Source organism: Urocampus carinirostris, chromosome 14 (genome assembly GCF_059441175.1).
Source record: "Urocampus carinirostris isolate Australia breed hairy pipefish chromosome 14, RoL_Ucar_1.0, whole genome shotgun sequence".
Lineage (NCBI taxonomy): Eukaryota > Metazoa > Chordata > Actinopteri > Syngnathiformes > Syngnathidae > Urocampus > Urocampus carinirostris.
Genome location: NC_142362.1, coordinates 13,568,133 through 13,592,438, shown reverse-complemented (window position 1 = coordinate 13,592,438; position 24,306 = coordinate 13,568,133). Strand labels below are relative to the sequence as shown.

The 24,306-nt window shown below is 39.8% G+C and overlaps 2 protein-coding genes across 3 annotated transcripts in view; one reads left to right on the top strand and one right to left on the bottom strand.

The window, feature by feature from the left end:
* The window catches only part of osbpl6 (oxysterol binding protein-like 6), a 52,417-nt gene that overhangs the window by 5,144 nt on the left and 22,967 nt on the right, over positions 1-24,306 (top strand). The window contains exons 2-13 of the mRNA XM_088353417.1: positions 2,182-2,383; positions 6,256-6,378; positions 6,690-6,743; positions 7,674-7,787; positions 7,876-8,046; positions 9,605-9,740; positions 9,829-9,932; positions 11,482-11,574; positions 11,984-12,152; positions 13,561-13,691; positions 17,261-17,368; positions 17,684-17,815. Coding sequence (XP_088209543.1) covers positions 2,237-2,383; positions 6,256-6,378; positions 6,690-6,743; positions 7,674-7,787; positions 7,876-8,046; positions 9,605-9,740; positions 9,829-9,932; positions 11,482-11,574; positions 11,984-12,152; positions 13,561-13,691; positions 17,261-17,368; positions 17,684-17,815 — 1,482 coding nt within the window. The 5' untranslated portion in view covers positions 2,182-2,236. The remainder of the gene's footprint in view (positions 1-2,181; positions 2,384-6,255; positions 6,379-6,689; positions 6,744-7,673; positions 7,788-7,875; positions 8,047-9,604; positions 9,741-9,828; positions 9,933-11,481; positions 11,575-11,983; positions 12,153-13,560; positions 13,692-17,260; positions 17,369-17,683; positions 17,816-24,306) is intronic.
* On the bottom strand, positions 18,896-22,632 carry LOC148352685 (zinc finger BED domain-containing protein 4-like). 2 transcript variants are annotated; one of them, XM_088353418.1, is made up of 3 exons: positions 22,507-22,632; positions 19,843-21,233; positions 18,896-19,637 (listed from the first exon to the last, which is right to left on the bottom strand). In XM_088353418.1, the coding sequence occupies exons 1-3, from the start codon at positions 22,605-22,607 to the stop codon at positions 19,246-19,248; spliced, it is 1,884 nt and encodes a 627-aa protein (XP_088209544.1). In that variant the 5' UTR covers positions 22,608-22,632; the 3' UTR covers positions 18,896-19,245. The 2 variants fall into 2 exon arrangements, with proteins under 2 accessions (XP_088209544.1, XP_088209545.1); XM_088353419.1 differs by lacking the exon at positions 22,507-22,632 and adding an exon at positions 22,295-22,438.

Here is a 24,306-nt window from a genome sequence, read left to right as displayed (position 1 = left end):
TTTAAGTAACACATCTCTCCAGAAACAGCCATTGTCAGAGCAGTTTTATAAATTGTACAATTTGACAAGCTAACCATTTTATAAAACCTTCTAAATCTCTCGTTCCCTCTTTCTTATGCGGTTCTATTAAATAGGCTTAGCACCACACACCACTCTGTGGCGAGATTTAGAACCTTATCTTGTCCTGGCTGAGATCCTAGTTGGTTTAAGATGGAGAAGAGAGAGTGACGTTCAAGGACTTGAATAATACATTATAGTGTGTGAGTGTAATGCATAGTTGGGTGCGTAGTGCTGAGGTGTGTGCAGTTGCTCACTGGACTGGAGTTTCCCCAGAGCTTGAAAGCATTAAAACCACTGAATGTTCAAATTCAGCACTTATCCTTTTTGTTACCACACATTGCGCTTCAATAGCTTGTTTTCAGAAAACGATAAACGTGCCATTTAAATTTCTTAAACCTCTGCGGGATTAGATTGTATTATACTAATTTTATCCAACTGTGACTGTGCAAATCCCCGACATGAATTTTACATGCATTCATTTTATACTCGTAAAAGAGGAAAATCCAATTCATTCAAGCAGATCATTTAAGATCGTTGCAAACTGAATGCTTAATATTCGTTTCACGGTTAAGTAGCAACTGGAAAATGTACTTAACACCTCACGTTTCTATTAGTTGCAGGCTATCAGTCAATTGGATTACTCATTGGAAAAGCATTAGACACAAACGCAGTCATTTATCAAACTATTTAAGATCGCTTGTAATTACGAAATTAAATATGAAACAGATACAATTAAATCCATTAGGGGTTTTTTAAAACAAAAAAGGATGTGTAGTTAAACCCTGAAAATCTGAAATGATCTGCATTTATATAGTGCTTTTCAAGTCAATGACTTCCAAAAGCGCTTTACAGTGTGCTTCACAATTCCCAATAGCGGCCTTGTATTGCAGCCATGTAAGACGCTAACCTGCTTATTGTGGGTATTAGGGGTTCAGTGTCTTACCCAAGAACACTTCGACATTTAACACAGACAAGCCGGGATTCGAACTAGGATCCCTTGATCCCAAGACGAGCGCTCTACCTCCTGAGCTATTGCCGCCCCAAAAATAATTGTCACCCTATTTTTTTCATACGGTAAGCGTAAACAGGGTTGTTTCAGGAAAAAAACATAATGATGACGCTAATTACAAATTGTAATACTGTCGTCTTTAACCAGACTAATCAATTCATAGACAAATTAAAATAATTGAAAAGTGAGTGTGCAAATAATAATAATAATAATAATAATAATTTCCTTGTATTGTCATTCTGTGTAACAATGTACACAGAACGAAATGTCGATTGCACCTGACCCGTTGTAGCGAGCCGATGCAGCCGCAGCCAACAGAGGGCGCCGCCGACCACTTTTTAAGTCTTAGGAATGACTCGGCCGGGGCGCGAACCACCGACCTCCCAGTCTCAAAGCGGGCGCCTTAAATGTCCACCTTCCTCAAACACGCGAAAGGTCCCCGTTTCGAGACTGGGTGGAAACATACCAGTATGTTGGCCTGGAGATGATTTTGGTTCTGATTTATCTTTATTTTGTATCCTTCTATCCTGTATACATACAGATTATTTTATCTGACCTGATTAACCTAGCAGATTGACATGAATCAATAAACTGATTATGTCTGTGGCAGTCAGGGATCTGTCTCAAGATAATCTCTGACTTCATGCCAAGCACATTAAACAAAGAACATCCATCAGTCCCTTTGCTCGTGGTAGTAATGAGGAGGTTCCTGAAAAAAACGTGGCGGCTGGATTTATCCATCAACTTATGCATAATGACTGTATAATATCGTATTAAGAAAGACAGTTGACAGGAAAAAGTGGAAAAGTGTTTTCCAACACAGGCCATTAAAAGCAGGGAAATGATACACAAATTAAGTCATTATGACACGAGTATTACTCACGTACCAGAATTGTTCCAGCAATGTTTGTTTGTTCATCATAGGCCATATACTTTTAAGTCATTTTCAAACTAATAATTTAATAATAAACACAAATATGTGTTTTCAGCCACAAGCACATACTAGTTTTTACCTGCGTGGTAACAAAAGTTTATCAGTAGTGAAGAAAATGAAACAATATTTTTATATTAAAATAACATAATATTCATATTTTCTTAATCTTGTCTTTCAGATGAAGATTGATTAGCCAGTCACGAGCTAATCTGCAAAACCAACTCTGTCCTACCATGTCCCACTCTCAACATTTGCAGCGAGGCGCTCACGGCCGCGCCATGAGCTCAGAGGAAAGGACTTCTGTTATGGTCAACAAGACCTCCACACCGGTGCAAAAGAGCGCATCGTCCTCTTCCTCGTCTCAGCGCGACAGCCGGCAGGTAGAGTACGTTGTAGGATCGGGGTCCGTACAAGTGCTTTAGTGAATTGTAATGCTGTATTTTTCAAGGTGTGAAAAGTGTTTGTAAATGCTTGAAATTGTTGCCATGTTTCTCAGCAACCTGTCTTGATGGACTACAGTTTGAGGTCACCTCATGCTTTCAGTATGAAAAAGAACAAGACAATTTGATACAACAAAGGCCTAACAGAGATGACAACAAACACTAATGAAATGGGGCACAAAACTCTTTTATTTTCCATTTAATGAGTGTAGCTGCTGGTTTAAATTTGGGTTAGGATTTATTACATGATCGAGTTCTTCTTCCAAAAAGCAGCACTGATTGATTGAAATTGGTTTTCTTCTTAGACTGGTACTGGAGAAATTGGCTTTAAAAGACTAGCTTGAATTTGGCCAGGGAAAACGGTGTACAAACCCTGTGGGATTGAACAGTTACAAAATTATTTTGCAACCAATCAGTTCTTGGAATCATTAATTTGTTGCAAAAGTAAGATCAGGTCTAAAAAAAATCCAGCGGGATCCGACCCAGCACGCAGGTATCAAAGCACGAGCCCCACAACTTAACTTGATTTGAGGGACCAAGCTCAAAGCAAACCTGAATTTTCATATTTCATTTGTGAGGAGACGAGGACGGGTGATTTTGGCCGACTACCTACAAATGTCCTTTATACAATCTGCCACCACTCAAAAAAACTGGTGGGATCCTTGACATTACCAACTTTTCCATCGGCATCAGGTTCTGAATATTTTATGAGAGACGTTTGCAGGCTCTGTGCTTTCTCCGTCATGTGGCATGCTGTAGTACAAAGCATCCCGACTGGTGTTCTCACAGACTTTGGGATCTACCTAAATTGGAGGACTGGATCCTAAGCATGACATTTTAAAATTGGTCTGGTTGATCTAACTACCTTGTTTGGTGTGTTTTGTGCATGCTGATTGTTTCCTTTAAGCCTAGAGGCATGACAAGCAAAAAAAAACCATGACAGGAGGCCTGCTCTGGTTCTTAGCTTGGGTTAAAAAACGATTGCAGGCCATTGCTTTTAGAAGAAAGGTAATTAATATCTGGACGTGTTTAACATTGCTGACAGATACTGTTCTTTTTGTAGGCCTGACAGAGAGAAATGAGAGGCACTCCCTGCAATAAGCATTTATCTTGCTTGTTAATGTAATATGCTAATGCAATAATTGTTGCGTTATTTAGTACATAAATGTCCCAATGTAAGATATTTTAATTTTGATGATTATGTATAATTCGTTCATAATTTATATTCTATGGTGCTTGTCTTTAGTAGTCTCATAATTGTGTTTCAGCATATCACAGCTGACTTTCAGCAAGGTTCACTTAATAACAGGTCAAGTTTCCAATTAACCTTACACGCCTCTTTATTGAGTCTGAGTTGGAGTTTAAGCATGGTGGGATTTTCAAATGCCAAATGGCAGGTTTTGAATCCAGATTCTAACCTAGAACATTTCCACAGTGAGATGTCTGTGCTGAGGTGGCAGCATTCAACTGCTAAGGCAGTAATTTCAGCTTTCTTCTCCTTCAGCTCTTTCTTCTCCTATCCGAAGTCGAATTACCACTTTGTTTTGTGCTAATATGGCATGGACAAAGGCTGTATTATACTCCCTAAAAGACACTAAAACTGCATGCACAGTTGCTCTTGTGCTCTGAAGAATTCAACAGAAGATTGTGTGTTGTACGTTGTTCGTTTACCAGGAAATTTGGCTCCCTTTAACCCCTGAGCGTCCAATAGTCTAAATATCTTAACATGTAATCGAAGATATGGTATTGTAGGAAGAAACTTGTGCCTTAAAACTCAAGACACTTGCGGAATGCTTCCTTCTTTTATTTATAGTACTTATCTCACCTAACACGTCCAGGAGGAGTACTTGTCCTTGTCCATTGAGCATTGCAGTAATGGTATGATTCATTGCAGCAATTCTGGCATAATCATGGATACAATGGTCTTTGTACATTGTGATTTAAAAGACCGTTTTGTGCCATTATGTTGGATGTCCCTGATTTTTCCCTTTTTTCTCACTTGTGATCAATTCAAAAAGAGAGAGGGGACTAAGCTATTTACATTTAAGGAAGGCCAGGCTCTCTGGCCTTGAGGTTTAAATTATTCTGCAGTGAGATCAATAAATGTGAGCAAGGTACAATAACTCAAATTGGCTTCATTCATTAATCAGGGTCAAAGAACAATAGTTTTCTTTAAACTGGCATGTACAGAGAAGCAAAGCAAGGAAGCTATTTCAATGCTTTATTTGGAAACGGTGAAAATCTGGATTGTGACTGCAAAGCCACAGAGTGGACCTCTATGCCCACTCATGCATCCCTTGCACGATCTTTAATCATACCATCTCGAGGGGCCACCTCAGGGCAACCGTTTTCCATCATACTTCAGGCTTAATATGTAACAGAAAATGCTCCAGGACTTGTGTTTTCATTCCAATGCGTACCAGATGATCAACCAGCTCGTCTCTTAAGATATCCTGAGGCGTTTGCTTTTTTCTGTGCACAAGAGTTGTGGCAAAATGTCTCTTCACCATGGCAACACATCCACTCACAATATCCAAACATATGAATTGAAAGGAATATTGGATATGTCTACATGCAGGCAATGCTCCGATTTAGATCAGAATTCTGTTTTTTGGACCACTGATAATAATCCTTTTTCGTGGCGAGTGAGAAGATGTAACCCCTTATATGGCATTTGAGATTAACCAATTACCACGTAAACATTGTTTTCTGCATTCAACTTTTAATTTCAAAAAATGATCATTTTATTCATGCTACTCAATACAATCCTCCTTGCTCCACGAGTGTGCTTTGTTGTTTTTTCTCGTTTGTGATCACGTGTTGCGCACCAGAAGCATGTGTAGATACAGCCTGGCATTTTTGGTCTACTGACTTAGAATTCAATGACAATAACACAGACAAATCAACATCATCACATTTGTGCTGTTAAGTGAATAAGACAGTTAGCCTTTAGTATTTGTTTCCGTACTGTAAGGCCAATCCTCTTGCGCAAAAAGCATTAGCTAAGCCAAATGGTTTTTCATGAATGAGAATTCCCTTTATGAAAAGAATAAACCAACCTTCTTAATCAGACTATTAGCAGGCTATGAAGCATGTATTTACTATTAAATTGTGCATCATTTACTGCTATATATAGAGACCTGATTACTAAAAACATGTGTTTATGTATACGGTGTATTGTATCTTTTGGTTAATTAAATAGCGCGTCCCCAGTAGCTCAAGGCCACTGACAGTAGGGCGAGGGTTTTCCATATGAGGCACTTGACCTCATTACCAAACAGATCTGTTCAGCTTGTCCTCTGATTAAACAAGCTGTTGTCTCCTTTTATTGAGTGATTTGCAAACCATTGCCTGGCCTCCTCAGATATAGGCGTTGAAGGTTACACCTGGCTCAAGAGAAAAGACTTACAGTCTGCATGTATTACAAGTGATTCATTAGACCAATTATGGGACCCTATGTGTATTTTCTGAATGACAATGCCCTTGCATTTGGCCAGTAGGCATATACCTCTCTCCCTGCCCGACCTTGCATTTTCTTTGCTCCAAAGACGTCACTTGTATTTACTGACCTGCTAAAGGCAAGAAGAGCACCGTCAGGAGTAAGCTAATGGAGGGGAAATACTCACAGCACATGAGGGATGTGCTAGGGGAGCGCAAATATTACGCAATAGACGAATGAAGGGTTTCCTCCATTAGACTGCGGGCAAGAGCGTCATCCTGTTTTCACCAACATGTGCATCTATTTCGTCTGTTTTGGTTCCGGATGAATGAGCATATAACTTGTGACACTATATCGTTTTGTGTTACTTCAGGAGACAGACAGCTGGGAAATCATCGAGGGGCTGAAAATCGGTCAGAACAATGTCCAGAGGCCAGATAAACACGAAGGGTTTATGCTGAAGAAGCGGAAATGGCCTTTGAAAGGCTGGCACAAGGTGCGTCCCGTTGGAAGCGGTTTGTTCTTAGAAAAAACGTTTTCAAGCACTAGCTTATTAAGTCTGCAGTTGGAGTAATTGCTGCTTCACAAAGCTTGCTCCTCAGTTTCTAGCCAGGTGTTAGTTTCTTCTTATATAAGGCCACATAAATCCCTAGCCAACACATAGCACATATTGCACCATTTTGAAAGAAACACGTTTAAATTAAAGGGATTGCAGTTACAAACACGGAAGTCTCACGAGGGAGCCACAGTCAGGTCTCGCCCATTTTTTTCTTCTAACTAACAGAGGGTTGTTATTTTCCTCCGCAGCGATTTTTTGTTCTGGACAATGGTATCCTGAAGTACTCCAAGTCCCCCATTGATGTAAGTAACCCTGACTCAATCCCCCAGGCACGAGCAGGCTGGCCCTGCAATGATGATTCATCTGGAATATTTGCAGAAACAGTGGCGGTCTTTGACTTGTTTATTACAGACAAGAAATGAGAGTTTATTGCCGGTTATTTTTAAATTGAACTAAATAAACATCTTGATTCAAAAAATGCAGAAAATAACTCCATTGATTAGCTGTATTAAGTCTCTAGTAAGAAGAATTGATCCCGACTGGACTCTAATATATTTACTGGTACCTGGTATTTTGTGCAATCACAATTAAGCCAGTGTGATGAGAACGTGTGTAGCTCACAAAAGGCAATACTATCAATATTTGCAAACAGAAATCTAGCAGGCTAGGAATTAAGAGGATTTTCTCTGGCTTTTCTCCTAAACTTGTAACCATGTGCATACTACTGTAGCCATCACAAAAGCACACGTTGCCCACATTGTATTGCTTTTACTTCATTTGATTTATTTATTACCAAAGCGTGTAAGGTTTAAACGTCACGAAATTGTGAATATGCTTAATTGCTGTTGAGATTGTCGAGAAAAAATGTTCAAACCTCACATTGTTTATTTGCTAAAAACAAAAAACAAAAAACCAAGAAGTATTTAATTGCTGTTAAAAGTGTCGATAAAAACTCATATTGTTGGGATATGATATAATGAAATTGTGTGTATAATTGCTGTTAAAAATGTCGAAAAAATTGTTAAAACGTCATACTGTCAGATATAACGAAATTGTGAATATGCTTAATTGCTGTTAAGATTGTCCAGAAAAATTGTTCAAACCAAAAAAACTCACTGTTTTATATACACAGATATATCCAATTTGTGATTTCAATGGTTTTAAAAAAATAACCCCCTGTGTCTTCGATGAAATCAAGTTAAGCATGTAATTGTTATCCAATATATGTTCAGCTCCAGAAGGGTAAAATGCATGGCAGCATCGACGTGGGCCTTTCTGTGATGTCCATCAAAAAGAAGGCTCGTCGTATTGACTTGGACACAGAAGAGCATATCTATCACCTCAAAGTAACGTCAAGAGTCAATATTGTCATCTCAACATTGAGTTATCACTCAAGCGGAGGAATGAGATCAAAACAATGGCTTTACTTCCTAGGTCAAATCCCAAGAAATATTTGACGCCTGGGTGTCCAAACTACGACATCATCGTCTTTACCGACAAAACGAGATCGTCCGATCTCCTCGGGATGCCTCCATGCGGATGTTCCCCTCATCTGCGATGGCAGAGTCCCCACAAACTGCCTCCAGTGTTGCACATGACGCCAAGGTATCTCACTTGAAACACACACTTTGATAAACGGCCCGCAGGAAGTCTTTCTTCTTTTCTTTGTTAAAAGGTCATTGGGTTCTCTGCAGAGTGATCAGTTCACTGACTAATGGTTGTGTACGTGTGGTCGATTAGTGTCTCATGCTGTAATGGCTACTTGACTGGCAAAATGAGTGTGATCATTATGATGAAGGTATCATTTTTATGTCTCGACTCCAGACATATTGTGTCCCGCCTCCTTTATCAATGGATGCAGTCTACTGTGGAATATTTCCATTGAAGGTGCCAGTACGTCATATTAAACTGTCAAAAGCAGAACATTAGATCCCATGGATCAGGGGTCACCTTTTGAAGCGGAGAGTGACTTTTTTGTTACTGATCAGCTCAAAGGTTTTATATGCATTTCGAAAATAACTTATGTTACTTCTATGTCATTATTAAGTTATTACCAGGTTGCAATTATGACAAGTAGGGTTTAAATAGGCTCGGCCAACCATTATAACAGTGTTACTAAATAGTTGATAATGTATTTAAAAACACTGATCAGGTCAATCATTTCTCATGCCAGTTAGAAATCAGATTTCCTAGAAGATCATAATGCTTTATCAGTTGTGAGAAATTTTCAAAAACGGCCCACAGCCTAGTCAGGTATTCTTAGGGGATTACTTGGTGGCTACAGGTAACACATTGGTTAACCCTGACATAGATGGAATCAAACAGAAAGGAGTTCCTGATGTGAAGGATCTCCATGATTTCATATCTACCAGTTACAATTCCTCCAGTCACCACCAACCAACCACCAACCATTATCTGCACCGCTTATCCTCAGTAGGGTCGTGGGGATGCTGGAGCCTATCCCAGCCATCTTCGGGCAGTGGGCAGGGTACAGTCTGAACTGGTTGCCAGCAAGTCGCAGGGCACACAGAGACAGACAACCATCCACTCACTCATTCACACCTAGGGATAGTTTGAACCAGCCAATTACCCTGACATCTATGTTTTTGGAATGTGGGAGGAAACCGAAGTGCCCGGAGGAAACCCATGCAAGTACGAGGAGAACATGCAAACTCCACACAGGAATGTTCAATCTCATGACCGCAGAACTGTGCCGCACACACGCTAACCACCCCGCTGCCGTGCCGCCCTCCTCCAGTCACAATTCCCTAAAATAGTTGATACATCTGGTTAACAAGTCAAAGCAAAACCTGCCAAGGAAACTATAATTGTTCCAGTTTTATCTTATTTTAAAACATCAATAATAATAGGAATATGTGTTTTTTAAATAGTGTTTTTTACATTCTGTTTGATTTGACAAAAACAATTTATTTCCAAAAAATAATGACATCGACCAATGCAATATTTGTTCTTCTATATTTCTAATGTTGTACTTGATTTAAAATTGCCGCATTGGAAAGCAAGACTTATTTGTATCCAGGCAATCAATTACTTTTACGTTTCAGTATTTGTGACAAAGTTAACATCCCTGAATTGTGTGTTTCTTTCTTTTTTGGTGATATTTTTCTCAAAACACTTTTCTTCTGACATCAACTCTTGATAGCACACTAAACCCAGCGGGTTGCCATGGCAAACACCGATCCCCACCAACAGCACCTTGCCTGTTTCCTACAGCAACGGTCAGAGCAAGGTGGCTGCCTGGTTGCAGGAATCAGAGGAAATGGACAAATGTGCAGAAGGTGTGTTCTCCTCTCTCCACTCAAGATGGACGCACACACAGACCTTGGAACTTTCCTCATTGTGTGTATAATCTCGTTATAATTGCAGAACTTGCTCGGTGCCAGTCCAACCTGACAGAGTTGAGTGGCCTCTTGCAGAGTCTGGAGATTCTACAAAGGACTCAGTCGGCACCCAACTTTGCAGATATGCAGGTTGAACACTCACTAACACATGTTTAAAATACCATTGAGAAAGAAGTCAGGTCAAATCCTCTAGAAACTTTTGACTTTTTATGATGATATTCTGTATAGTAGTTTGTGTTTGTGTTTACCTTACGAACTACCGTAAATTCCGGACTATAGAGCGCACCTGATTAAAAGCCGCACCCACCACATTTTAAGTGGATAACCGCTTTTGTACTTACACAAGCCGCACCTGTATATAAGTCGCACGCGCCCACATTTGAACATGTAACACAAACACAAAAGTAACCCAAACCCAACTTTAAGTCCCGCGATTGTAACTGAATATAAAGTACACAGTCTGAAAACCACAGTCGGCATAATGAACGGAAAATGATACCGGTACTTAAGGTTTGATGCAGACCTGCAGAGCCCGGGTCCCGTTGAAAGTAATCCAAGGAAAAAAAGTCTATATTTCCAAAGGTAAGGGTGGGAAAAATATATATCCACTATTGTCCGCTGCGTCCAAAAACACGTCTCAACTTTACTCCACTTCCCGTCAGCCCCAGTTGTTTTCGCCCCTTCTTTTTGATTCGCCCGTGGAAAAAATATCAGAATAAGTCTCTAAAATAAATACATTACAAAAATATACAGTTGCAAATACATATTATACATAGTTACACATATTTACAAAGAAAGACGGTACACTGAGAGAGTTTTCAAAGCTTTGATACTAATAATATGACTTTCATCCCAAACCGTGACTGTGACAGGTATCAACACGCTACTAGAAACACGCTCGCAAAACAAGAAACGGGTCTGTTAAAAAAATGTACCGTACTTTTAAAAATCACGGTAAACCGTCCTAATCTTCTTCCTTATAACTGACGCCATCAAAGTTGTCTTCCTCAGTATCGGAAAGGAACTTTGTCATATAGACGTCGTCCCACGCTCCCTTATTCCAAAACACGCTAGCAACACGCTCGCCAAGTAAAGTTTACGTGCAATAGCTCTGTTTCCTCCTTTATCGGATTGCTCGATTGCTTTTAGCTTGAAAGCTGCATTATGTGCCTTTCTTTTTGCAATTTGCATGATGAGGGTAAGTTTACGCAAATTTAATTTGTGCACAAGCTAAGAAGTTGCAGTCTTCCTCGGCGCATATATTCCAGCGGTCTAAACCTTACCTCTTGTACTCGGGCGCCGCTGGCGGCCGTTAGAAAAATTACATAAATTGGCTGCATCACTGAATAAGCCGCAGGGTTGAACGTTTGGGAAAAAAGTAGCGGCTTATAGTCCGGAATTTACGGTACATAAGGAGGGAATAGGCCTCCTTTACTGTAGCAATTAAGAGTACTAGGTTCCTTTATTATGTTGTAATCCCAGACACAGCATTCATTAACGCTTATCCCCACCATCAATTGTTTAGTGTCAGTCATTGCTTTCAATTCAGAATTTTGTTTGCTCATCATTTTTGGGAATGCTGTCTGATTTCTAACGTCCCAACAGCTAATTTCTGTGCTTTTGTGTGAATGTTGTCTATCCACTCATCCACATACTGTGACTCACATCTGCCACATAGAACGTTTGCGTAGAATTGTCAAAGAAAGAAAAGCGCATGAACAGAAGATGGAGGACAAAAAGTGTTGGCAAAGATGCAAAATTCCAGCTTCAGGTACCACTGTTATTCCCTTTAATGTGTCACAAACATAAAAAGGTTTATCTTCTTTATTTTTTTTTTCTTTCTCTGAATTGTGCATCACTCACATGTGATTTTATCATTTACCATAAGCTTGCTTTTATAATGCTTTGCACATTGTATACCCACTCATATACAAATTTGGCTGTCACGCATTTCGTCCACAGCTTCTCAGGACAGTTTCTGTACAAATTTGTGTCAAGGAGAGCTGGAGAGTAAATCACATATTGACTAATGCATGCTTGATTTCCAAGGGTTCTCTAGGCAGAATTCCTCTCATAATGTCATCGTGAACAATGTGTGTTTGGCGTCAATAGTCTACCATTACAACCTCTCTACATGATTGCGCTTCTCGGCTGATTAACCTCGCATCATCTCTCCTCAGGTCCCGCTTTCGTCCAGCATGTCACCTGTCCGCCTCCACTCGTCCAACCCCAATCTTTGCGCTGAGACGGGGGACCTTCAAGCCCCCGCCTCCAGGCTGACTGACAGCGTTGAGTGTACTAGCGATTATATTAAACTGCAGGAGGAATTCTGCTCCGTTGCTCAAAAAGGTAACCATGGAAAAAATCAAAGGGTAGAGAGTGGACATGCTTGAAGTGGAAAAAAAGAGATTTGGGTAGAAAAGTAAACCAAAAAGTGATTTTTTTCTTTCTGTTTTATTACTAACTCCATTGTGGTTAATGATTTAACATCACGCCATCATTATTGACATTGTTTTATTGTGGCCACTGAGCGTTATTTGACAGCCTTGTCTTTCTTCAGTTGATGCAAAAACAGAACAGATACCAATAGTGATTAGTACTAGTCTATGGGACTTGTACTGATTTTTGGATCCATGTTCATTTTCAATAAAGGAGGAAATATGGAGGAAATACAACAAACTCCATTTTTTAAGTGCCTTGTTAAAAGTTCATGTTTACAAAAACATAGAATCAAATGTTGAATTGAGCAGAATAAAATCGAATTTTTTTAATTACAAATTGATTATAACATAGTGTACTTTGTTTACAACAAAATGTGGCACTCCACATTAAACGTGTAATAAATTACTTTAAATAAGATAATAGGCAATATTAAGGGATGTACTGTAGGTAATAAACTATTTCTATCAGAAAATATTTCAATGCATTAAAAAGTAAATGGAGCCATTACAGGTTTATATAAGTAAAGACAAGTAAAGATTGCTACAGGAAATGTTGTTAGTATATCTGTAACGTATAAAATAAATAAAATGACACGAAACACTGTCTATTTGAAACTAAATAGTTCTGCCAAGTGTACATCAACCACAGACTCCAAAAGGATAAAATGAGAAAAAAAATATCCATTTCGTCTTCATGTAGCCAGTCAATAAATTCATATAATTTGCAGTTTGTTTTAGAATTGGTTGTCATTTATAACAATGTTGCAAACATTGGCACTCCAGGATAAACAGGTAATAAAAACCTACAAGATTAAAGTAAGGATAAATAGACAAAAATACTAACAAAGTAGTGCTTAGATTAATACAAGCAATGGAAAAATCTTGACCTATATGCGTGCAGTATTACCACTAATACAGTAATATGAAGCCAAAGGAAGCATCTTAAATCATTTATGTCAATGACGACCTTTTATGCCACTAAAAATAATAGTGAAAACGTGCGCAGGTGGTTAAGAGACCATGCATGGTGGGCTCTCATACAGTCAAGCAGTGGCCAGCGAGGCATGGCACATGTGTGATGCCGTGCAGCTGCAGTTGACTGCCAGCACTAGCTCCAAGGCATTGCTCTATTATGTAATATAGTCATCCTTCTGCACGCTCACGTCATTTAGACTGGCTACTAAATACCCCTTAAATAAGATTTTTGTAGACGAGAATTCAATGCTAAAACAATCAGTGAGGTGACTCATATGTTATAAGACTGGTATGTTTCATCTGTTATGCCGCTTTGACGTTATTGTGTTTACTGTGTGCAGTTCACTCTCTGCTCAAGTCAGCCTTTAACACAGTAGCCATAGAGAAAGAAAAGATCAAGCAGATTCTATCCGACCAGGACCAGTCCGAGCAATCAGCCCAGATCAACACCCTCAGGAAGTCTCTGTCACAGGTAATGAGCCTGTTCTCCACCTTACCTCATAATTGTGTCAGTCAGATGAATGTGCTCGTTATTAGTCCAGTTGTTACCCAAAAAGTGCTGACATGATTCTACCTACGACTATACTTCTTTACAAAATTCCGAACATCTTCAACAAGCGGAAGTTTATTCCAGCGGGTCACCATACTCTCAAACAAAATATGATGTGTGAGATCGTTGAGGTTCAATCGTATTAAGATAATTGGTCAGAAAAAGAAATGTGCTGTTGGCTTCAGAAATGCTGCTCCTTGGGTTACTTTCCTTGCACCAGTGGTTCACTGTAATTGGACCGCTCCTCATTGACTGTATCCATCAAACTGGTAAAACGACTCTACTGTCTTTGTTGTTGAAACAAAAGCTCAGAAGCTGACCATTTGGGACACTGAAGACTTTCTGACCCAAAAGGGTATCCGAATGATAACCTGTAAGAAATTCTAAAAATAAATTGGTGGTGAATTTGGAATCCATTTGTTGCTGATTCAGTGTTCATTTTACCTCTGAAAAGTGATGGGTCCCGGGGACTCGCATGCTCAAAAATCTATGGGTCCCAACAGAGATCTATGGGTCCCCAAAATTTAGTGCTATCGAGGTTGAAATTGTAAATCGGTGACAAATATATAATAAAAATCTATATATTCATTCAGTTTTAATCATCAAATTATGAATTCATTTTCTGCATCAAATTATTGTTGGTAATACTGTATACCGATTAAAGGGATAACCACAAACCTGTCTTTTTTTTTCATTTTCATTTTATACTTCCTTTTTTTCTTAACTTCTTAATGAAACATAATAATTCGTAATATAATGCATCAAAGCAAGTGAGCCGGTTGAGAGCCGGCTCTCTTGAATGAGTTGAGCCGAAAAAGCCGGTTTTCTAAAAAGAGACGGACTTTTGACTACACAACTCGAGATCGGCGTGCAGACGAAAACTCGAACCGCGAGACCAAAACAACATCTGCCGGTTCTGCCTGATGAAAAGTAAATCTTTGTTTAAATAAATGTAATCTGGTATTAATGACAATTTTGTGTCAAAAAAGTTGCGTCCCGGGGACGTACGTTGATTTGAGACTATGCGTCCCCAGCAAAAATGATGCGTCTAGGACGCAGGGACGCGGGCAAACGAGAACACTGCTGATTACCGTAATGTTCACAATATAAGGCGCACCTGGTTAAAAGGCATTGTCCAGAATAAAAGTCTGTTGTCATATATGTTTCATAAATAAGGCGCACTGGACTATAAGGCGCAAGGAATTAAAACTACAGTAAGAAACGGGGTTGCATAAAAATAAATACATTTCAATTCAAATATTCTAATTCATAGAACATAAATTAACATTATGACATCTGGTTTCACCACAAAAATTAATTCATTCATTTATAAATGGTTATGTGCTGCCTTCATTCCGAAGTATCCCTTTTTTACCAACTAGACAGCTAATTAACGACGTGCAACAACTAGAAATGATTCGCAACAAGCTCATAAAAGTCGGCGTCTCTGCTTTTTTCCTTTGTTGGGAATTAAATATTAATATATGTATCGTTTACCAGATTGTTTGAAATAGTTATCTGACTCCATTAACCAAACACAACCAACATCCACCCAACAATGCGCGCTCGTTTCTTGATGGAAAAGATGAACAAGAGAACCGAAAATTTCCACACGGGGGCAGATTTAATTTAATTGACAATAGAACTACGTGTACTCCATAGAATACGGCCAAATTTGTCGAATTAGTGTCGTTGGAGTCTCTGGCAAGCCTTTTTTGAAGTCCTCCAGCCTTCTTTTTTTGGCCCACATCTCCCCGCAAGATGGTGTGCCGGCTCCTCCCATGGGCATGTCAATGAAGCCCAACGTGAGCTTCACAATCTCAGAGACGAGCGTCCCGATGTATGTGGTTCCTCAAAACAACGGAGAGCGTTTCTCAAAACAATGCCTGCCGTCCTCCGTCATCAGGGCCTTTCTGCGTCTGGATGTGCTGATTATCTTATCAGCCTTATGTCCCGTTCCCGCCATTCCTGTAAACAATATTTTCTACCAGGGTGCCCTGAACTTTCACTGCTCATTGAATAAAGGCACAGTCAGTAAATAACTACAGCATTAAACTCAATAAATGTAACTTGTGTTCAACCGTATGAAATCCTTTATAGTCAAATGTATAAAATTCTTCACCTTGTACCATCCAACAATTAACATGTTAATCAAAAGAGAGCGTTTCAAGGCCACCCGATATGTTTCTCAAAGTTCAAGAAGTGACCTCACACTAGCACAAATGATTGTGAAGTAAACATTGTTTATATCTATTAGATTAAACATAGACAATTAAAAAATACAAACTATTATTTGAAAAGCTCTCAAATAATTGATGGAGCCATGAAAATTGTATAAGGACAAAATAATATTGTTGCATTTTGGTTATTATAAAAACCCTTTCTATCATTGATTGAAATGTAACCATCATGTTGAACATGTTAACCACAAGATGGCATTTGAAGGCCAAGCTATATATTTCTGAAAGGCAGAATAGTTACCGGATGCAGTACAATTTAGTTAATTTTAACAATACCTTTCCAATTGTATCCACAGTATTTTTCAATATATAACGCGCATTGGATTATAACAGGGATGTCAAACTCAATTGCACAAGGGGCCAAAATTCAAAACACACTTAAGGTCGCGGGCCAACCAGGATAAACATTTATTGAACACACCTAAACTGAATGTTTTTGGAACATAAATATGAATAAAAACAGACAAGAATATTAAATTTAAACCTTAAATCGTTTATACAGTATTTATTATTTTGCTGTAAATAAAAATATCTTGTTAAATTATACAACTCAGAACTTAACTCAAACAACTTAACGTTAAAATAACATTCAAATTCCTTTGCGCCTATGTCAATGCATATATTAAAAAAAACTTAAATATCCCAAAAGATTTTGCTCTCCTTAATATATCTCCTGTCAAAAGTAGAAATATGAAAATGCTCCACAAATTATTTTGTAAAAACGTCACAACATTCAGCAAACAGGGAGCCTGGCGTGCTTACCTTGGGCGCAGACGGAGTAGGGCGAGAGATGGGAGGGATTGCTTGCATAGCTCCACCCATCCCTCCCACTCACCCAATCAAATAACTTTAAGTTCTCTTCCGGTGTTTTGGCGATTTTACAATTTGTTCTGTGGATTCATCATAAGGTATCTGAACACTGAACACAGATTATATAGTGAGCTTTTATATAAAGGATTCTTTAGCGTTTTACAGCCAAAACAAGTTTTTTTTGTGTGACACCTTGACTGTAAATTGTAGTGAAAACGCGCCCTATAATAATAACAATAACAATAATGTAAAATGGTCTTGCGGGCCGGATCTGATTACACGGCGGGCCGGACGTGACCCGCTGGCCGGGAGTTTGACACATGTGGATTATAAGGTGCACTTTCAAATTTCTGTCCAATTGGGGGTTTTTAGATGCGCCTTATCCTCCGCAAAATATGGTAGTTCTTGCAACACATGTTCCCACCCATTTTCTTGTCCTAGGCGGTGTCCCAAAACACAGAACTACGAAGCCGCCTGAACCGCATCCACTCTGAGTCCGTCTTGTCGGAGCAAGTCGTCAGTGTGAATATCATTTCCACCCCTAATGAGGTAAGGCGACTATGTTCATTATGGCACTGACAGCCCTAATTTAAAGGCCCTATATTGATAGAACAACAGGGCGGCCGGGTAGTCATATTATTGGTTTCCTGCCTTATTGATTGATGGCCCTCCAGATTAATGGTTTCTTCACTAGACTCTCTCAATTATATATCGAGGGATCGTTATTTCATATTTAACGCTGACCGAAATGTTATGAGAAAATGACGGATTAGAAATGAAAGGACTTTTGTCATTAAATGCAGCGATGTCTTTCAATTACAGTTGTCGTACGGGTCTAACATGCATGCCCGTTTTTGTTGGCAGGTTGTGGAGCAGATGGGGATCCCGCTGACTCAGCAGGCCTCAAACGAAAGCCGTCTCTCCATGTCAGAGTCTGTCTCCGAGTTCTTTGACGCCCAGGAAGTGCTTCTATCAGCCAGCTCGTCAGAGAACGAGGTACAGTGGGACCTCGGTTATCGCGGTTAATGGGGACCAAAACCACCCGCGATAAGTGAAAATCTGCGAAGTAGCGACGCCCGTTTGCAGTACACCACCCCCCCTGTATACGGTACACCATATGGAATACGGTTAGAGAGAGAGATTCTTGTTAAACAATCAAACAATAAAACAAAATTTAACTTACCTCTTACAATAAATTATTTTAACCCCGGATTAGGTTTGCATCCAGGCTGATTTTCTTCGCCCTACAATCGTAGATCCAAATAACCAGTGCATTTTCCATTCGCACCATGGTCTTATACTGGGTGTTTACAACCCTTTAGGCATCTTTCGTGAAAGATATTGCAGCAGTTTTGCGGATGTTCTTCTTTTCCTTCTTTATGTACCGTACTGGCGATTCATTCCGGCCATATTGTCAGGCTATAGCTATTTCCTGCTTTCAACTTGTCCAATAAACTCACTTTTTCGGTAATCGTTAACATCTTTCGCTTTTTCTTCGGTTCACTAAATGCACCAAGGGATAAAGAGCGTTTGGGAGGCATCACGAAGGGCTTCAAAAAACTTTTAGACTTCAAAATTGACCGCGAGAAAAAAGCTAACTAACTGCGAGCTATGGCGAGAAGCAGACATGGGACCAAGTCACACATGTGCAAGTCTCAAGTAAGTCCCAAGTATTTTTTTCTTGGGCAAGTCAAGTCAAGTCAAGTCACAGGCTGTGTCAAGTCAAGTCAAGTCAAGTCCTGTAATAGGTCAAGTCAAGTCCAAGTCAAGTCACCTTTGGCGTACTGTTGTAATTTTAGCTTCAGAATCTGATCTTAATAAAGTGAAAGGCAATATATAAGAAATCAAGTAATCATCCTTGGCTAATGTGCCTAACCTGTAATAAAATATTTGTATCCTAAATACTCATGTTCAGTAAAATACATCATAGACTCAAACAAACAGTGATATCGTCAGTATTTGGTATTTATTGACAGAAAAAGTGATCTGTAGATCGAAACCCAAACTTTTACTTTTTTTTTACTTTTACAAAGTAACAATAACAGCTAAAACAAATACTAACTTACAGAGGATTAAACTGTCACATTTCTCTTGCTCTTTTCTTTGCAGATTTCTCTCTCACACGCTTTCTGTCACTCACTCAAACAGTATATCCATAAGTCAATCCCTTTTTATGAGGAAACAAATAACAGCTAAAACAAATAGCTTATTATTATTAAACTTTGTTACATTTCTCCTCTCTCTCTCACTCACACACTCACACACACTCACACACTCTCACTCACTCACTCACTCACTCACTCACTCACTCACTCACTCACTCACTCACTCACTCACTCACTCACTCACTCACTCACTCACTCACTCACAATGACACAAATTAACTCACTCACTCAGTCACTGTATATCCATCAGTCATTCCCTTTTTACAAGGTATTGCATTTGCAAAATAGAAGATTAGACAGGGTCTTATCTGCAAGCCGAGCTCGATGGGGTCTCATAATGATTCCACCATGGCTGAAGACTCTTTCCACTGGGGAACTTGAGGCTGGCACTGACAAAGCTTTCATTGCAACAGGAAAAAGGGCAGGGAGGACAGCCCTGTTTGCGTCCCAGAAGGACAGACAAGGCTGCCCACAACAAAGAGAAAAATAGTTATTTAGTTGTGTCTCTGGGTTGGTGGTTGGGTCCTGCTTGCGGCGTTTTTTGTAGCCTGAGAATAGGCCAGTGCTGTCTTCTTGCTGGCTTTCGCTTTCCTCCTCTAGGAATTCAGGACTCTGGGATGTTGTGTGAGGTTGCACCTCACGTAGAATCAGATCTAATTAAAACAAAGAAAAAAAAGGGCAAGCGTAAGATCTCATGAGCATTATTCAAAATTGAACATCCACAGTTTGATACGCTTGCAAAATCATCTCTAAAATGGATTATAATACTCATATAACTGTTTTGAATTACATTTCCATAATTTGATAATGGTGACACGCCTAAGTGTACATCACGTTAAAAAAAAAAAATCCACTGACCTTTTACCATGTCAACAATGTTATTCTTGACATCATCGGTGACAAGCACATCATGCTGAAGCCACATCATGGAGAAAGCCGGGTCCAGGACAGCTGACCTGATGTAGACTGGGTCTGCAAATGGCAGCTCTTCCCCTGATGCAGCTGACAACATCTTCACATTAACGAAGATTCCCCGGAACCGTTTCTTCAAAGAGAATTGCAGGCTATGGATCATGCTTCCCAGGAAGCGCACTTGCGGCTTGAGTCTTTCCAAGTGGTGGTTAAGAGACAATACACAGGGGAGGACAGAGCTAATCGTCACAATCTTCTCTCCCTGAGTAAGATCAGTGGCCTCTGCAAATGGCTGTAGCACATCACAAAGTTCCTTCATCAAGTTCCACTCCCTAATTGAGAAGACCAGCTCACTGTGTCCCGTGTTCTGAACAACACTGCACAAGTCCTGGTGACTGAATGAGAGCACTGCCTTGACTTGTCGGAAAGTTGAATTCCACCGTGTGTTTACAGCAGCGGGTATCCCTCGCTGATCAAACTTCTCCTCAAACGCATCTTTAAAGGTGCTGGATGTATGCAAGAGAGAGCTAAGCTTGGAGCATTTTGCAAAGGAACTGTTCATGATCCGTGCATCCTTGAGACCATCACCAACAGCTAACTGCAGAGTATGCGCAAAGCATTGCTGACGTTTAGGGCTTCCTCTGTTGATTGTGCGGTCCACAGTCTCCCAGTCACCTCTGGAGAGGTCTTCCCACAATTCTTCATCATCCAGATTGTCATCATCGGTTACTTCGTCATCTTGATCCTTCGGAAAACAGACTGAAAATGCTCGCTTCATATTCGCAGCATTATCACAGATTATGAAGTCGAGTTTTTTCCGAATGCCATAATCCTCACACAGGGAATCAAAGGCTTCAGCAATGCGCTCTCCTGTGTGAGATCCCTTGAATCTGCTGCATGCCAGCAGGTATGACTTCAGCATGACTCCTTCTGAGGTTGTTAAGACATGGCCAGTGACTCCCAAAAAGCCGCGCATCCTCCTATCTGACCAAATGTCTATGGTAACCGACACATGGTCTACACCAGCAAGAATCACTTTGATCTTTTCTTGCATGTCTGCAACAAGTGATTCTATTGTTGAAGTTATTGTTCTGCGGCAGATAGGCTGGTATTTGGAGTCGACCACAGACATGAAGTGCCTGAAATGTTTATTTTCCGTCATTGAAAGGGGCATGCTACATCCAATCACAAGATCTGTAACAATAGCATTGGTTATGGACTTCTGTTTGGGATGATTTGCTGAATATGCTTCCAGAGGACGAGACTGGATGAACTGTGATATTGCAGGCTGTGTAGTATCAGTGCAGGCGTTTCTTGTCCTTTCATACTCTGCATATCTGTGAAGCAGATGCAAAAACAAGAATGAGATGTCCTGTATGGTTGGGCAGACATGAAATCATGACATATGGTTAAAAAAACAGTTGTTTGAAACTTTCTGTATTTTTTTTTATCTATCTTCTGGATGATATTACTTAATATCAAATCAACTGTAACTGAAGCTTTTACCACATTTTTTTACTTTTTTATGCTCATAAAGCTGGTATATCTTAACCATGTGATAGTTAATAAATAAAACAATTTATTTAACATTTCCAACCATGAAATCAAAATTTTTAAAGAAAATAATGAGCTAATATTTATTTTTATACTAAAAAGTTACTAAAAAAAAACTACAAAAAAAACTTCCATAATTGTCGACTTAGTGGTCTTAATTATAAGATTGGATTAACATTATTGTCACTATTTGATTTGGAGACTACTGGCATAACTTTTGATCTAGCCTGCACGATTGAGGCGGTTTTAGCGTGATGACGTTGTAGTCTGATTGGTTGTAGCATAGTCCAGTAGTACACAGAGGCATTTGATCAACGCAGCCTCTCGGATGGTTGGCCAGACTAAACTCGTGTGATGAGTTTATCACACGTTTATCACAGTTTATTAATAGTCGCGATAGCCAGGCTTTATTGTTGCACTTTTATTGCACTTTATTGTTGTCAATGTCTACGCATAGGACAGTGTGGAACGTAATTTCGATTCCGTTTTATGTCAAGTACATTTGAAGGAACTGGCAAATAAAACTGACTTTGACTTGACTATGTACGATCAGCATGCCTGTGAAAAAGAGCGGATCCCCCTGCAGCTGCCGCCAACCCCACACTCTCCCCAATCGTGGAAGGTGCCCTTTTGCCAACACTTCCAAATTATATGCAGATTGAGACTATAACATTAAGGCAAAGACACATTTTTCAGGGATGTGATTTTTCCGCTAATTCGCGGAATTCCGCTTTCGCTCCAAAAATAAAATTTTAAAATTTCCGATTCTTTTAAATGGTAAAAAAAACGATTTCGTCTCGACAGCGTTCCATTTTAGTGTTTCCGTAACTGAAATGAAACGTACTTGCGATTGGTTGAAGTCTCCGTGTTGACCAATAAACGCGCTCCTTATAAAGGCGTAGGAGTATGCCATTGTTCATTTCTCACACGTTTTTGCCGAGTGTTTAAAGAAAGATGTCCGAGATCGAACGCAAAGATGCTCCGCGAGTTAAAGAAATTGCTAAGATCGTAAAAAAACAAGTTTCGATCGGACTGGTTAGAGAAGGAATTATCTACAAATGTTGGTGACCCCGACGTGATCCAATGTAGCGAGCAGAGACGGGAGTCGTAAGCGGAGTGTCAAACAAAGGTGCCAACGAAAGCTGCTTTAATGACATTTAAACTGGCGATAACAAAACAAACACGAGAGTGGCTAGAACCGGCCGAATTAAGAGTCCCCCTAGGAACTCGCTAACTAAACAATGGTTCCGTGGGTGAATTATGTACAACCCACTACAGTACTTTCATTTATAGATAACATCTTCTTCTATAACAAAGACATTTATGGTATGTTCTAATATGAGTTACTTTTCATTTGGTCATGATACAATTATTTGTTCATGAAATTTGAACTCTTCAACATGATTTATGTGTTAACTTAGTAATCACATGAGTTAGATATGATGATATTCTCAGTGATAGTTTTTAATAGCAAAGGCAGTCCAATGTTTTTTAATGTGACTGATTTTGAGTTGACTTAAACTGTAATTTTATATGGGATAGTTCAAAATACATTGAAAATGTATGCTGTTGTTTTGTCTATTTCTTTGTCATCTGAGTGCATTGAAAGTACTTAAAAACACGGAAAACCCATGACCTCCGGGGGGCTTCGCCCCACTTCTCCCCCCACCAGGGCACTGCCCTGGACCTAGCTGGGTGCCCGCGGCCCCCAGACCCCCGCCTAATTTTCAGATAATTTCACTTTGGTCAAATCACATCCCTGATTTTTGATCATGTACAGTGCACGTGTCCTTCTCAACTTCACCGCTTAGCCTACCCTATTTTCTCAATTAGACAGCCCGTTTATCCGTAGCTCCTAGCTCAATATGCCTGGCTTGTCTTTTGCGTTACCCGTTGTAGGATAGACGAGGCACTATGAGCACAAATGCATTCGTTTTACTCAAACATACTGCAATGTTTATAAAAGTAAATGAATGAAGCATCATTGACGCAGGTTACGATAACCTCTCGTCTCTGCATAAGAATGTCACAATGATAAACTGAAACCCCCCTGTGCAGCGGCTAAATCGCCCTGCCGCTCACTCTTAGCTAACAACCAAAGAGTAAGCAACTGGACTTTTTAGAGATTGAGCTGTAGATGTTCCTCATGGAAGTTCCTCAAGCTCAAATTAGAAGTCCAGTTGCCTACAACTAAACTGTATGGATAAAATGACCTGGGTGAATGACAATATTCACAGACATTAGCCAACATCCAACTCACCAGATATTAACACATTGACAAACAGATATTAACACTGACAAACACTTACTGGGCAGAATGGCTCTTCAAATGTCGGATGAAATTTGAGGTGGTGGTCTGGCTGTCCGAAATTTTCCCGTTGCAAAATTTGCACTGCGCTGTTCGCCGTTTACCTTCTTCACAGAAGTTTTTGAAGCCAAAAGTTACTACCCTCGGAGCAGACATGCTGACTTCAGGTGGTTGCCGTGGAGGTGTGTGGCGCATGGGCAGAGTGGGCGTGACATGAGAGCGTTTCTCAGCCCGCATCCCGTACTGTAATTGTCAACATTATTTAAATAATGAAATATATATATATATATGAACACGCAAGTCATTCAAGTCATCGTGGCTCAAGTCAAGTCAAGTCCCGAGTCTTAGATTGCCAAGTCCAAGTCAAGTCACAAGTCATAAAAACAGCGACTCGAGTCGACTCGAGTCCAAGTCACTAAGTCTCAAGTCCCCATGTCTGGCGAGAAGCCTACGGCACTGTAATGTATTCGAGGTAAGCGTGATCTACTCTAAGGAATGGGCCAATGGGGAGTCGAGTATTCAGCGAGTGCTGGCTAATCAGCTTGCGT

Excerpts from the sequence above, each read along its gene's own strand:
- LOC148352685 (XM_088353418.1), bottom strand. The coding sequence starts at position 22,607 with ATGTCATTAAAGCAGCTTTCGTTGGCACCTTTGTTTGACACTCCGCTT. Across the intron at positions 21,234-22,506 it reads CGTCGGGGTCACCAACATTT|ATATGCAGAGTATGAAAGGA; the intron begins GTAGATAATTCC and ends TCTGCTTCACAG. Across the intron at positions 19,638-19,842 it reads CATTGTTGACATGGTAAAAG|ATCTGATTCTACGTGAGGTG; the intron begins GTCAGTGGATTT and ends TGTTTTAATTAG.